At 38.0% G+C, this 12480-nt stretch overlaps 2 protein-coding genes across 5 annotated transcripts in view; one reads left to right on the top strand and one right to left on the bottom strand.

Annotated features, from left to right (window-relative positions):
* The window catches only part of LOC127644983 (parafibromin), a 44858-nt gene that overhangs the window by 11500 nt on the left and 20878 nt on the right, over nucleotides 1–12480 (top strand). Inside the window, exons 9-10 of the mRNA XM_052128460.1 lie at nucleotides 1202–1280; nucleotides 1850–1914. Of these exons, the coding sequence (XP_051984420.1) occupies nucleotides 1202–1280; nucleotides 1850–1914 (144 nt within the window). The remainder of the gene's footprint in view (nucleotides 1–1201; nucleotides 1281–1849; nucleotides 1915–12480) is intronic.
* LOC127644984 (beta-1,3-galactosyltransferase 2-like) overlaps nucleotides 4648–12480 on the bottom strand; it is a 30739-nt gene continuing 22906 nt past the window's right edge. For 2 of the 4 annotated variants that reach the window (XM_052128464.1, XM_052128462.1), the window contains exon 2: nucleotides 4648–6278. In XM_052128464.1, the coding sequence (XP_051984424.1) occupies nucleotides 4843–6054 (1212 nt within the window). In that variant the 5' untranslated portion in view covers nucleotides 6055–6278 and the 3' untranslated portion in view covers nucleotides 4648–4842. Of the gene's footprint in view, nucleotides 6279–10451; nucleotides 10978–11848; nucleotides 11968–12480 lie in introns of those variants that run through there. The other 2 variants (XM_052128463.1, XM_052128461.1) reach the window with 2 other exon arrangements.

Here is a 12480-nt window from a genome sequence, read left to right as displayed (position 1 = left end):
GTTTGTCTCTGCCGGCGGCTGCACATTGTGAAAAAACGTCAACGGTTAACTGTCATGAATGAATCCCTGTCACATACTTTATCTCCTCATATGCTGTCATCTCTGCCTAGCTCCCTCAGAATAGTATAAGCATTGATGTAGTACAAAATACAAAATGTTCATTCCTACATTGCAGTTGTTAACCACAAAAGCATTTGAGTTATAAACTTTAGACAATGATAACGGTTGTACCACTGATTTAAAATAAATAAAAAATATTAATAATAAAAAAAAAAAGTCACATCCTGAGTTGGTATTGTGGTGATTGGGGCTTCACACTTCAGGTTGTGAAATGAGTTAATTTTGAATAATTCAAGGATTAAAGTCTGCTTATAACATGGTTACCACATGTAGTATGCTGAAAACATGGACGGAATTTCACAATCTAGTCATAAAAATGACATTAGCTATAAAATGCAGAATTGCATAGAATATGACATGTATTTAAAATGTTTGAATGCACAATCAAATTAAAATCGAGATATGTTCTAGTGTGATAAAAAAAAATGCAAAAGCCTGTGATTTAATGAATAAATATATAATCTGCAAGTGAGGCACGCTTCAGAATGAATGTGTGAAGCCAGCCGCTCATACTGAAAACACTTCATGATCATCACACGGGCTCTGATGTGTTTGAAATGAAAGGGAGCAGAACACACTGAAGTGTGCAGCACATACAGACTATGCATTTATTTAATTCACAGCTTTGCAGGGATTTATAATCTCACTGGGCCATGTAGCAATCTGCTTATCTGAAGGTGAGAAACCATCAAAACCATGCAGAAACATCCAATTAAAAGCTCGATTTAAATGGATGCATGTGTTTTTGGTTAAGTATTACACTTAGGGCAGTTGTGTCCTGGGAAATTGTGCCTTAAAGGGTGGGAACCCTTAAACTATGTTTTGTCTGCCAATAAGGGTATTTTGTCAATTGTGCAGCATAATAGTGCCATCTGTGAAGTACATCAATCTTGAAATTAACTTGGTGTTTCAGATAGAAACTCTGTATTCTGAATCATTAATTGGCTGAGTTTAGACGCCTTCTCCTTTTCGGAATATGAAATACGCAGAACAAATAGATGAATTCAGACATTTTATCCTATGTATATATATATATATCAATATTCTTTATATTGAAATAAGTATTTTCAACATCCCACAGGATCCAGCGATAAGAAATAAACAGCAAGTCCCTGCTGCCTACAACAGATACGATCAGGAGCGATTCAAAGGGAAAGAGGGTGAGTTGGTTGTCGCCTCAACCTGCTGACAGTCCTTTTGACCAAACAGTCAAGGAGTCTACATTTTCATGCACTCGCTCACCTCCAACTCGTGTTGCAATCTGTAGAGGCCATACTGACTGCATTGCCCCTGCTAAGAATGCACCCATATGCACTTTGTCCATTTCTTTCGTGACTCTGAACACAAAGTAGCAGCACCTCCCATCTGCCGAATCCATTTGTTTACATCTGCCATGTGTCTCCTAGAACAGGAGGGTTTGTGCAAGTTTGTTGTGATCAGATCAAATTGAGAGGTTTTTTTCTGTATCAATTTACATAGTCATTAAGTGTGTGATACCTAGTATTTTTTTAATAATATGTTCATATTTTAAAAGTGGGGTAGTGTAATCCAGCCTTAACTGTTGCAGCATCTAAGTTTGTAATGTTGTGACGATATGAGAAATGTAATTATTTAATGATAAACGTTCCCAAGAATTATTTTTTTTTGAGGTTTGTTCGAATAGTTTGCCTTTTGTGTGAGGTATATTTTAACAAATGTACATTTTTGTTCTTTTGATTTCTTTTAACAGAAACGGAGGGATTCAAAATCGACACCATGGGAACATATCACGGCATGACACTGAAGTCAGTGACGGTAAGTTTATATGGATTGTTTGTGGCCTATTTTATTTATTTTTTATTTATTATTTCCCCCCCCAAAAAATTTTTAAAAATATACATGTTAAGATTTCATGTTAAGTTGTGGTCAATACTTGAACCACAGTTGAATCCAACTGTTGAAAAGAAATTTAATTAACTTCCCTTTTGGACCACTGTGCTGTTTAAAAAGCAGTCGAAGGACAATGTCTGAACTGGACAATTTCAAGTTTATCAGGCTTTATTAAATTAACATTACTGGACATTAAATTAATCTTTGCCGTTGGAGTAAGGAAGGATTTGATTACAGTCATCTGCCCTGTGCTTATTCTGTGACTTATAAATGTGGTTGTGGCTCAGGTGGTAGAGCGGGTTGGCCACTAATCGCAGGGTTGGTGGTTCGATTCCTGGCCCACACGACTCCACATGCCGGAGTGTCCTTGGGCAAGACACTGAACTTGTGCCTTGCATGGCAGTTCTGCAGTCATTGGTGTATGAATGGGTGAATGAGAGAGAGTGTAAAGAGATTTGAAAACCGCTAAGGTTAAAAAGGCGCTATAGAAGTGCAGACCATTATAAATCTTAAATGAGGAATGTATTGTTTCATTCTCTTGGAAAAATCAAGACCAGGCAAACTGAAGAAAAAAATAAATAAAAATTAATAATAATAGAAATAATAAAAAAGAAAAAAATTGGATCTGGGGTTTTCCTGATCTTTCAGATAGTGTGATAGGTGTGGCATAGTAGACACTAGCATATATCCAAAACCACTTTTGCGTTGATTTTAAAAATGTTATTTGTAAAAATACAAAAGTATATTATGTATTAAACTATATTTTTTCTATTTTAACTTCTTCATTTTTTGCAAGACGTAGATTTTAAACATGAAACACCAAATGAACAATAAATAGTGTAGACTATGTAATGGTATAACAGTATATCACAGTAAAATACATCTGTCTGAAGATTAATGTCTCTCTTTTTTTAAATTTTTTTAAAATATTTTTTTATATAAAAACAAATCTAAATTAAAATAATCCCAATTGCAGTATCAAGGGAAAATAATTTTCAATTGTTTTTATCATTATCATGCAGCCTTAGTTGAATTAAAATCTTATTAAAATCATGCATTGAATTCATGATTTTATATTTGCCTTAGAAATGTCATTTTACTGTTTAGGCCAAATATTAGTGTAATTAACTCATAGATTCATAGTATACTGCAACGCTTGCTAACCATGAACATTTTGATGACTTTTGAACGTCATTTGTTAATAAAGGGAGCGATCACCCCAAAATTTGAATTCTCATAATTTACTCACCATCATACCATCCCAGATGTGTATGTATATCTTCCCAAGTTTTTTCACAAAGTTTTTTTTTTATTTTTTTTTAAAGAATATCTCCACACTCTAGGTTCTCTCAATGTAAGTGCATGGTGACCAAAATTTCAAGTCGAGATATCGCAAAGGCATCATAAAATCAGTCTGTACAACTCCAGTGGTTTAATCAGTATCTTCTGAAGTGATCCAGTTGGTTTTTTGTGAGAACAGATCAAAATGTCTCCTTGGCGACTGTGATTTCAAACTTCTTATAGTGCCATGTAGTGCTTTTGCGCTTGCGCCAAGCACTAGGAAGTGTAATCGAGCTTGAAATCATGATCGTGCCTAGAGACTGCAATGGCAAGATGTGCAGTGAAAACGTAGTTATATTTTAGTTTGTTCTCACCCAAAACTGATTGGATCTATTCAGAAGACATCGAGTTTATCACTGGCTTCATATGGATTACTTTTATGATGCCTTTGTGATATTTTGACCTTCAGAGTTCTGGTCACCATTCACTTGCATTGTATGGACCTACAGAGCAGAAATATTCTTCTAGAAATCTTCATTTGTTTTCAGCAGAAGAACAAATTCAAACATCTGAGATGGCATGAGGGTGAGTAAATGATTAGAAAATTTATATTTTTGGGTGAACTGTTCCTTTTGAGTCATAACACAGTGGACTTTTTTTCAGCAGAGCCAGGTAAGCTGTAAGCTGTGGTGGATGTCACATGGAATAAACTTATTGATTTCCTGTTATGCTATTGCGGAGATGTAAAATGAAAATCAATGGCTTACAAATATTTTGGCCTCACGTCACCCCGATTAACACTTGACTCTTTTTATATAGTTACCTGGTCAATGTTTTACTAAGAAACCCTCCTAGTGATTTCCAGTTATTTATTTTTTGATTGAGGGTGTTATTTTTGGTCTAAGGTTAATATTGGCTTGTAACTTCTGTGGAAAACTTATGAAGTGGCCTTTTATAAGGCAGCTGTGTGAGCAAGGTGGCTGTCTATTGAGTTTTCTCTCTACTAGTGAGATGAATGCCAACCATTACATGCATTTCGTGGCTGTACTATCTGCTTGGCTGTATTTCATCAACTGTGGAGTTTTAAATTGATGGATTGGACCTTTTTTATTTGTTTTGATGATCGAGGCATTGATCATTTAAATCATATGTTGTCGTAGTTGAAAATGGTCTTGATTAATTTTGGTGCATTGGCATCATAGGCAGTTCATTCCTTCATACTTAAAAGATTTTGAGATTTTTAGCAATGCTGCTTTTTTACAAATCAGAAATGATATGTTGAGAAATAAAACCAAATTTGTTATAGCCTTTTTTGCAAAAAAAACAAAGTAGATGACAAGATCAAACCCAAACAGCTTATTTTTGTACACATTTTAATCTGTCATAGATTTATAAAGGTAGATAAATACTCATAACCTGTCTTCAAAGTTACAACAATGGAAAAAAAAAATAAAAAAGCACATGTAAGGTTGTCCAAAACCCTCATGTGCTTTTTATCTGTTGCATTTGGTAAAACCTCCAGAATGTCTAAACTTTCTTGTCCACACTTATTGAGGATCCAAACCTCGGACTCTAGAGCAGTTTTCTGCTCGTTTTGTCCTTAACCTTCAATGGCATGTTGATGCAGGCATTGTGCTTGTTGCTCTGTAGATGCTGCCAGTACTTCAGCAGCTCATTAGGGTGAAACTGGTGGGAGGTGATCAGGTGGCTGTACTTGCAGCTGGAATAGGACACTCGCCAGTGGTTGAACAGAAATTCATTTGGCGGTGGGACTGGTTCTATCCTCAGTTTGGCTAGGCAGATGCCCACGTAAACATCTTCTAAATGCAGCCTGCGAATGCTCAGAGATGCTCCATAGATCCTGTGTGCCATGTCACCTGAGAACACATACCCAGTCCCAGAACAGAAGATAGGGTATCGCTCACTGGGGTACAGTTCTTGGGACATGTACCATTTGCTGCGTTTGTTTCGGTTTGGGGCATATCCTCTCATGAGATACCCTGTGAAGTATTTCTGTCTTGGTTGTTCCTTGGGCTTCAAGAGTTTATGTATAAGGTATTCGGTATTGACAAACATGTCACTATCTGTCTTCATGACGTACCTGGCACTGGGGCAATATGTTGCAACCCAGTACATCCCCATCAGAGTCTTGAGGGTAAGGTTTTGATATGTATCCTGGAAATCTTGCTGGATGATGTCATGATGCTGACGACTTTCAGCCTCTATTGTGCGCTGGATTTTGCTGCCTATTCCCTTGTCATCCTTAACACCCAGGAGGAAAAGGCGGACAAATCCCAAGCCTCCGGCCACACTCTCGTTGCCCCATGTCTGCCTGATGGCATTCCTTGCGTCCACTTGCTTTGGCTCAACTGCAATGAGAAGCACCAAGAAGGGAGCGCTTTGCATGCATGCTTCTGGCTCATTAAGGATATACTTGAAAGGCTCGACCACAAGTGTCCTCTTTGCTCTTATCTCTCCACTTAAACTGATGTTTGAACCCAAGGAGATTTCCAGCCCCTGCTGTGAACTTTCATCCAAAGCCGAGCTGAGTTTGACATCAAACATTGGTGGTATAGGGGGCACTCCAGGGTATTTCCACTTGCTCTGTTTCATTGAGCTAGAGTTTGAGTCAGGTTTCAAGATGTGGACCCCTCTATCTGTCATCGTCACCGGGTTCACCCTAGGACGCTTCCATTGTCCCAGTACCACAAGCCCTCCCACACACAAGAGCAAAATGAGGAGGAAAGCAGTGTGCGCGCAGCAGCGTCTGCGCTTCCACCTCATGATTTTATTCAGTGCTGGCTAACAAACACGCTGTTAATTTTTGAGAAGTGTAAATACAGCGGTAGCATGACCCGCCAAGAGATGACTTTGGGTGATCTTTTTAACACTGAATTGCAGGCAATTCATTTTTTCCTCTGTGTGCAGTCTGTGAAGTACCTCTCTGGATTCTTTATATTTGTCAGCAGCCTTTCATGCTTGTACGGTGAATCCAGATGTCCGGAGATCTGCAGGGAAAGAATTGGAAAGATTTTTTTTTTTTTAGGGAATGGATTTGAATATGATAAAATGTAAAGCGGACTGAGAGTCCTACACTCAATGTAGCAGAATCCATCTTTAAATTGGCCAGAATTTTTTATAAACCTGAAAGGGTGATTAATGCGTAAGACTTCTGTGCAATTTCTGTGAAAATCGATGGAGCTTTCTGTGGAATTCTGCAGATTCTGTTCCGATTTGTCGTCGATTCGAAGGCTGAGAATGGTGAATATAATATAAAGTCCTAACATGCATGACTTGTCAGACTGGAACTTTACATGTAACGTTCCAATCTGACTGAAAACAATAGTAAAGTATCTGGCTGTGATCTAGTTGAAGAGTGCCAAGTCAAATCAGTGGAAAAATGTAATGTTCAGTGTTGCTTAGATTGGAAAAACAACACCCTACACACTGATGAAATGCTGGCATCTTTTCAAAATGTTACATTTGATTGATTTCCTATCAAAAAGAAATGTCAACAAGTACCAGGCGAGCTTTCACTCTGCAACTATACATGGAGAAAAGAAGATTTAGTATTGCCTTCTCAGGATTCAGGAAGGACTAGCTTTTTGGAAGAGCAGGGTGATCAAGACATTTATTTATACTTGATAAGGCAGCCCTTGTGGGCCAAAACTAACATATAACACATCCACATTGGATGAGAGTAGCATGTTGCAACCCAATTAAACTTGATCACTACCATTATATTCAACACTGTTGTCTACACTTGAAACACTGTCTAGTTGACAGACAGCCTGTTCCTATTTTTGATGCTCATATTTTTTTACCGTCTGTCTATATCAAAGCCAGCTGTTGAGGTTTCTGTTTTTTGGTCTGCTTATTAAAATGTAACCATGTGGATTACAACAATTCTAAGAAACTGAAGTTCTTTTACCTTGGCATGGCTCCTGCAGAAAATGCTAAAAAACTGTGAGATGTAATGCAACATTCAAAGATTTCTTTCTATGCCTTTTTACATTGAAAGTACGCAGAAATGTGTTTGTGTGAATGGCCCCAAACATAGCTTAAAATCCTGATGTTAAAAGTTAAGTAGGATACAGTAGGAAGTTATCACAGGTATTCTCTCTTTTTAATGTTGCTGAAGTCTTGAGTTGATGTGCAGCTTACAGTGCTGAATTAGTCACAACTCAATGCCAATCACTTCTAGTGTATATACACTGTAAGTGGGCATGTGATGCACAGGATGTGTTCTCGCATTAAAAACTGCTAGGCGTAGCACTACCAAATTTAACAGTTTAAATGAACTCATAAACCACTGCCTCTGGATTCCTTTCATTTTTACTTGGTGCATGTCAAAATGGTGCTGAATAAACTGCGAGACGTGGCAGATCAGCCAAAGACTAAGATTGCACCGAATCAATGCCTGAAAATTTGCACTTAAAAAAATCTGAATTTGAAGGGCCACCATTTACGAAGTGTTCACATTACCACCACTTGCGTGTTAAAATATTTTGGCTAATTTCATAATTGCTTTAAGCTATGGAGAAGTGTAGTTTTTCAAGTCTCCATTTAACCATATTTAATTCTGCAGAATCTTTTCCCACCACATTCAAGCATGGATGTGTGGGACTGCGAAACAATGAGCAGAATCAATTTGGACCTATTAATAACTTTGTCTCTAAAAACGTTAGTCAGTGCCAATTAGGGGATGGGTGATATGGCTACAAAAATTACATCTCTCTTGTTCTTCCTGTTGACGATATTCATTATATATCTAAATACAGTTGAAGTCAGATGTTTACATAGACCTTAACCAAATACATTTAAACTCACAATTCCTGACATTTAATCATAGAAAACATTTGCGGTTTTAGGTCAGTTAGGATCACTTTATTTTAAATGTCAGAATAATAGTAGAGAATGATTTATCTCAGCTTTTAAACCTTTCATCACATTCCCAGTGGGTCAGAATTTTACATGCATGTAGTTAGTATTTGGAAGCATTGCCTTAACATAGTTTAACTTGTCAAACATTTTGGGTAGCCTTCCACAAGCTTTTCACAATAAGTTGCTGGAATTTTGGGTCATTCCTCCAGACAGAACTTGTGTAACTGAGTCAGGTTTGTGGGTCTCCTTGCTCGCATATGCATTTTCAGTTCTGCCCACAAATATTCTATCAGATTGAGGTCAGGGCTTTGTGATGGCCACTCCAATACCTTGACTTTGTTTTCCTTAAGCCATTTTGCCACAACTTTGGAGGTATGTTTGGGGTCATTGTTCATTTGGAAGACCCATTTGTGACTGAGCTTTAACATTCTGGCTGATGTCTTGAGGTTGCTTCAATATATCCACATCATTTTTCTTCCTCATGATGCCATCTATTTTGTGAACTGCACCAGTCCCTCCTGCAGCAAAGCACCCCACAACATGATGCTGCCACCCTCATGCTTAACGGTTGGGATGGTGCTCTTCAGCTTGCAAGCCTCACCCCTTTTCCTCCAAACATTATGATGGTCGTTGTGGCCAAACAGTTAGGACATTTATCCAAAAATAAATTTGTCCCCCATGTGCACTTGCAAACTGGCGGTTTTGGAAGCAGTGGCTTCTTCTGAGCTAAGCAGCCTTTTTTACTGTGGATATAGATACTTGTCTACCTGCTTCATCCAGCATCTTCATTGCTGATTGATTTGCACTTTTTGAACCAAACTACGTTGATCTCTAGGTAACCAAATGCATCTCCTTTCTGAGCGGTATGATGGCTGCATGGTCCCATGGTGTTTATACTTGCGTACTATTGTTTGTACAGATAAATGTGGTACCTTCAGGCATTTGGAAATTGCTCCCAAGGTTGAACCAGATTTGTGGAGGTCCACAAATATTTTTTTCTTGGCTGATTTCTTTTGATTTTCCCATGATGTCAAGCAAAGAGGCACTGATTTTGAAGGTAGGCCTTAAATACATCCACAGGTACACCTCCAATTAGCCTATTAGAAGCTAATTGCCTAAAGGCTTGACATCATTTTTTGGTATTTTTCAAGCTGCTTAAAGGCACAGTTAACTTAATGTATGTAAATGTCTGACCCACTGGAATTGTGATCGTCAATTAAAAGTGAAACAATCTGTCTGTAAACAATTAATGGAAAAATTAATATTTTTTTACATAGATGGGAACTCCTTCAATACTGATTAAAAAGCATCTCATGGTGATACCTCAAGAAGTTGGTTGAGAAAATGTCAAGAGTACATGTCTGCAAATTCTAGGCAAAGGGTGACTACTTTGAAGATGCTAAAATATAACACAGTTTTGCTTCATTTCATTTATGCTAAAATTATCACGAGCCTTGCACTTACAATTGTGCATCACCTGTTCTCTCTTTAACCAACAGATTATTTGTGTAAGTCAAAGCTTTTTGCAGTTTATTAAGCACATTTGCTCAACCTTAGTACCAATATATGTCAAGCGATACATTATTGATATTGACAGTAGATTGCTTTCTGACACATTCAGGGAGATTCCAGAAAAGCAACATGTGCTTTTATCTGTTGCGTATGATCAGTGGTAGTAATCCAATGGTCATTGCTAGTAATCTTGCTCTACTGATGCACCCTAACATTGTTAAACCTGTCCAATTGATATTTTGCAGTCTAAAAATATCCCTCAATTATCTGTCCTGGATTTAACTGCATAGCTACTTCAGAAACAGACACACTACTGTTATATATGTAGCGTGCTAAAAGAAGCACTGTTTGCATTACAGATTCCTGATTTGTTTGTCATTTTCTTTTCCCCTGTTTCTTCCAGATCACGTTCTCAAAATGCATGTTTGTCTTCACGTATACGTTGCAGACAGTGTATATGTGGTTGACTCTGCGGTGTCACTTAGACAACGTGTTAATTGTGAGCACCCACTCAGAGGCAGTGCTAAAGCTGAATGCTTTCCCCTGTTTTGGCAGAAATCAGAGTAAATTCCCTTCATTCACATCCTCCACAGCTCCAGATCATCTGACAAAAGCCCACATGGATGTCAACACTGTGTTGGCAAAGCTAACTATCCTTAAACCAGTATTGCTGGGATGAATGAATCGCAACAGCACTGCGTTTTTTTTTTTTTTTTTTTAGCATTATAGACAAATTCATGCATGCTGATTTGATCTTCAACATTAATATGTCTGGTTTGACATACCTTTTGCTTGGACTGAAAGGCTGTTGCTGTTGGCATACTCTTAAACATGGTTCCTTTCTTATGCACCATTAGAACCCAACAGTCCTGTCGCAAATGGACGTTGTATGCATTGCTGTCTTCTCTTTTAAGCTACCGCGGCTCAAATCTCCTCCACATTCAGCTCTTCTCTGCTCCACATCTCTTTGATTTGCAGCCACCCTTTCTATAGATTTCACAGGCGACGTTCTCTTCCTCTGTGGTTTAGGAGGTCAGCGATTGGCCATTTTCTTTGAAGTGTCCCCATTCATAATCCCTATCCCTAAGGAATTAAGCAGCCTCTCTCGTGTCAAACGCTGACTGAGACGGATGATGGGATGCTGAACGGATGAAGCTGCTTTATGTCTTTCGCACGTTGCTAGGCAAAATGGTGCACCCCCTCCTCCCTGCTTATATGGCTAGTCTCTCACGGTTTTTCTTTCTTCTTGGCCACGCAGAAGTGACATTTCTTGTCTCGCTGCGCAATGTTTCCTTTTTAATGGTGTGCTGCTCCTCATCTCATCATTAGAAAGGAAGTAGCTGGGGGAAGGGATGTGAAAATGTGCACAGTATTGCTGACATCCTCAGCTGCACATTCCTTCCCCCACGTGACCAATTTGTGTGAGTGTCCTCGCTTCTGACAGTTAAAGAAAAGCTCTCGCCCACTGAGCTCATTCAGTGTTACAGAACCGACACATTTTCCACCAAGGTGTCTGCCATAAGTATCGCTAAAACCACAATTTGCCCTCAACTGCACCATGTTACATTATGAACACATGCTTTCCTAGATATTTGTTTTTGAGTGTCATCTAAAATTCCGCTTGGACTTCAGTTGGATTTTGTTTTTGTTTAGTCAACTTTGCTGCTGATATACAGGGCTATCTAATGAATAATGAACAAATAGTCCTCCATGTCTTTCCTTCCTGGAATGGAATTGCAATACCAGAGTCCAGTTTGTTGTGAATTTTAAACGATAAAGTCCTAGGCACTGTTAAAACACTTGGTATAAGATGCTTTTTGGGTGATCACAAGTAGACAAGTGAGACACATCACAGTTTTTACCTGGTCTTAATATACATATCTTTTGACCACTTTTGTTCAAATTGCAAGGCCTCTGATTTCATGATGACATGCATCAATCAATACGTCATTGTATAACTGCATGATAAAGCACAAAAAAGTAAAAGAAGAAAAAATTCCCATTATATCCCCCTCCCCTCCCCAACTCTACCCTGCCCCTCAACAAATAACCCAGTGGTCAAAGCCTAAATGACACCATGCGCACACAAGCAAACAAACAATAGAAAATATTTCGGAACATAAAAATTATAAAAATCAATGAGAAATGTTAGAATTCCACAAAGAATGGAATATACAATTACCACCGCAGTTTTGTTTCTCTCCACATAGTCCTCACTTGGAGCCCTCCAGAAAGGCCAACTGCCTGTCCCATTTCTTGCCATGCGTGTCTATTTTGCCAAGATGTTTAGGACAATCCGCCACTCAAATGCCTCCACTCTACCCAATTCGGTGAACCATTCTAAAAATGAGGGAGTGCCTCATGACTTCCATCCTCTTAGAATTATCTGTCTGCCAATCATTATACTAGTTTTGACCCAGCTTTTTGTATGTTTGTCACCTACTTTAGTGACAGCCCCATCACCCAATATACATAGTCTGGGGCAGAATAAAATTTGAGTATCTAAAACATCACCAATAAAATTCTCATCTCTTACCCAGAATTCTTGAATCTTAGCGCAGAATATTATTAACTATAACAAAAGCAAGTGTACTGAATATCAGCATGTTGGGATACAGCCATGGCAGCCTTTTGCCTCAGGTAATCAGATTGTTTACATTTAATGTTGTCATTAGTACTGTAAAGATCTGTTGTGCATTATATTATTTTTGTTGTTAATATTTTAAAAAAAAATAATGTTGAATTATTGATTATTATTATTATTATTATTATTATATTATTGGCTCTATATTGTTGAAAATTATTATATTTTAA

This window comes from Xyrauchen texanus, chromosome 6 (assembly GCF_025860055.1).
Source record: "Xyrauchen texanus isolate HMW12.3.18 chromosome 6, RBS_HiC_50CHRs, whole genome shotgun sequence".
Classification (NCBI taxonomy): domain Eukaryota; kingdom Metazoa; phylum Chordata; class Actinopteri; order Cypriniformes; family Catostomidae; genus Xyrauchen; species Xyrauchen texanus.
This window is presented reverse-complemented; position numbering and strand designations above follow the sequence as displayed.